A 2256-nucleotide genomic window follows, 5' to 3' on the forward strand; every position below is an offset into this window, starting at 1 on the left:
TGATATATGAAGAAGATAAAAAACAAGAGTGACTCGAATACAAGAGAGACTTTTTTACGAATTGACGGATTTACTTATTTGGCTTGCACGTCATTGATTGCCCAAGCAGACAAAAGTTTTGACGAATTTCCAGTATAGCACACAAGGAAAAAAAAAACCGGTGAGATCTTTTCATGATGGATTATGTTTCATTTTACATATATATATATATATTTCATATACTTCTATTATTGTATGTATTTTGGGTTGGGTTGGGACCATCAGGGCACCCGATTGAAACGATTTGGACAGGGAGCTTGGGACTGCCTCCTCCCTGTTGTTAACATTTCGTGGATTGAGGGCGGGCTCTTCGACCCCATCTATTGGGAGTATTCCGTCAATCGAGAGCTTGATTGTACAGTTGTTAGTGATAACTTTCTTCTGGAAGGAGATTCTCTTCCCCTGACGCGGGTTTCGTGCAAGTGTCTCTGCTTGCGGGTCCGCACAACCGTTTTTGGCCCTTCATACAGGAGACTGACTGATCACAAACAACAATGCAATCTTGATCAAATCGCTTTTCAGATTATTCCAGTGCTATAGGCAGATGCCTTGCTACAATAGATGGTAGAACCAAATCATCATCATCATCATCAAAAAAAAGGAACCCGACCAACTTGTCCAGTGCCGTCCCATTGAGGATTTTTTTCGGCTCCCTCAGTGCCCTAGCACATCTTGAGGACACCCACTCACCCCCTATAGCGTTATAAAATTGGGGATAAGCTCTTGGATGTATTGAACTAATTCCATGGGGAATCAATTCAAGTAGATTGATACATATGGGTCTATTCTACGACTGGCGTGAGGTGACAATTGTCGGTCTCGTATAGCGAGGTGACAATTGTCGACTCGAGTGAAGTGACTCGCCGTGTAAATCAAATGGAGAGTCACTTCACTCGAGTCGACAATTGTCACCTCGCTATACGAGACCGACAATTGTCACCTCACGCCAGTCGTAGAATAAACCCAATAATTTTGACTACTAGCCCTGAGGAAATCATTCACAAAATAAAAGCAATCCGTCTTACTCTAAACCATCCCTTTATTACATCTCAAAGTCGTCCCTCATATCGTTGTACTCCAACACATGCTTCCTGATTGCCGATCCGTCCACCCACGTAACAAAGTCCTCCAGCGTTCGCGGCACCAAAAAGGCGGGATCCTTGACCACATCGGTCCCAACCCGTACGTGACCATGCTCGATCATCTGGGTGGCGTGTTTGAGGTTTTCGGACATTTTGTTCCGCAGCAGCACCACCGGAAGCCGCCGCCGACAGAAAGACGACGCACTGATTTTGCTCGCATTTTCCAGATCCCACTTGGTCGGAATGAGTCCCAAAACGTACAGCTTTTCCAACAGCAATCCGCTCATCTCCGTTCGGAAGGGGTGTTTGGCGTCTACTTCGGCGATTTTATTTGCCAACTCCCGGATGTTTCGTGACAGTTTGTTATATCTAGAAGGAATAAACACGTATGTTTTACTTCGATCTCCGTAGAAGTATCATACTCACGTAGTGTAGTCTTCTCGTTTTTGTACATTATATCTGCGCATTATTTTCATCTCATTGAGATTGTTGGTCTCTTTCCAGTTGAAGAAATCAACCTTTTTGAGCAGTTTCTGCTCATGAAACTTAAGTTTTCGCACCATTTCGAACTGATTTAAATTTAAATATTAACAACTTGAACTACAAAAGGGAGCTACTGATGGACGGTGCACGACGATTCGTGAGACGAGACGAATCAAAACAAACTGCTGCCATGCTTGTGGAACTTGTTTTGGCATTTTGATGGTTGTAGTCAACTGTGGCTGAGCTATGATAATTCGAGGGGAAAGAATCTTAAAATAAAAGCAATCATGATCTGTGCACGGAGAAGAAAAGCTTCAGCTGAGAAGAAAATCAACGGGTTCATTCACAAATGTCATTAGGCGGCATCCATTTATTAAGTAACGCCAAAATTGAAAATTTTTGACCCCCTCCCCTCCCTCCGTAACGCTTTTGAATGAAAATTTTTATTTTTTTGTATGAGCCGTAACGCTTGAGCCTACTCCCCCTCCCCCTTACGTAATTTGTGTACGGCGCCTTACGCCGAAAATGATATCTCTAGTGAGCTCTCGCCGAGCGATCACACGAACACGTGCGCAAATTTTCTGGTTGAAAATACTGCTGTTTGGTTTTGCTGGGAACAACTGTTTGTATTTTCCACCAGCACTCTTTAAGT

At 43.4% G+C, this 2256-nt stretch overlaps 1 protein-coding gene across 1 annotated transcript; it reads right to left on the reverse strand.

Moving 5' to 3' along the window:
• Positions 1-1058: 1058 nt before the first annotated feature.
• Positions 1059-1684, reverse strand: LOC5566235 (U3 small nucleolar ribonucleoprotein protein IMP3). The gene is made up of 2 exons (XM_001650548.2): positions 1548-1684; positions 1059-1490 (listed from the first exon to the last, which is right to left on the reverse strand). The coding sequence occupies exons 1-2, from the start codon at positions 1682-1684 to the stop codon at positions 1082-1084; spliced, it is 546 nt and encodes a 181-aa protein (XP_001650598.2). The 3' UTR covers positions 1059-1081.
• Between the last annotated feature and the right edge of the window lie 572 nt (positions 1685-2256).

The sequence above is a fragment of the Aedes aegypti genome, chromosome 2 (genome assembly GCF_002204515.2).
Source record: "Aedes aegypti strain LVP_AGWG chromosome 2, AaegL5.0 Primary Assembly, whole genome shotgun sequence".
NCBI lineage: Eukaryota > Metazoa > Arthropoda > Insecta > Diptera > Culicidae > Aedes > Aedes aegypti.

Coding starts and splice junctions, on each gene's coding strand:
- LOC5566235 (XM_001650548.2), bottom strand. CDS start 1,684: ATGGTGCGAAAACTTAAGTTTCATGAGCAGAAACTGCTCAAAAAGGTT. Junction 1,491..1,547: donor AAACGAGAAGACTACACTAC/GTGAGTATGATA, acceptor TATTCCTTCTAG/ATATAACAAACTGTCACGAA.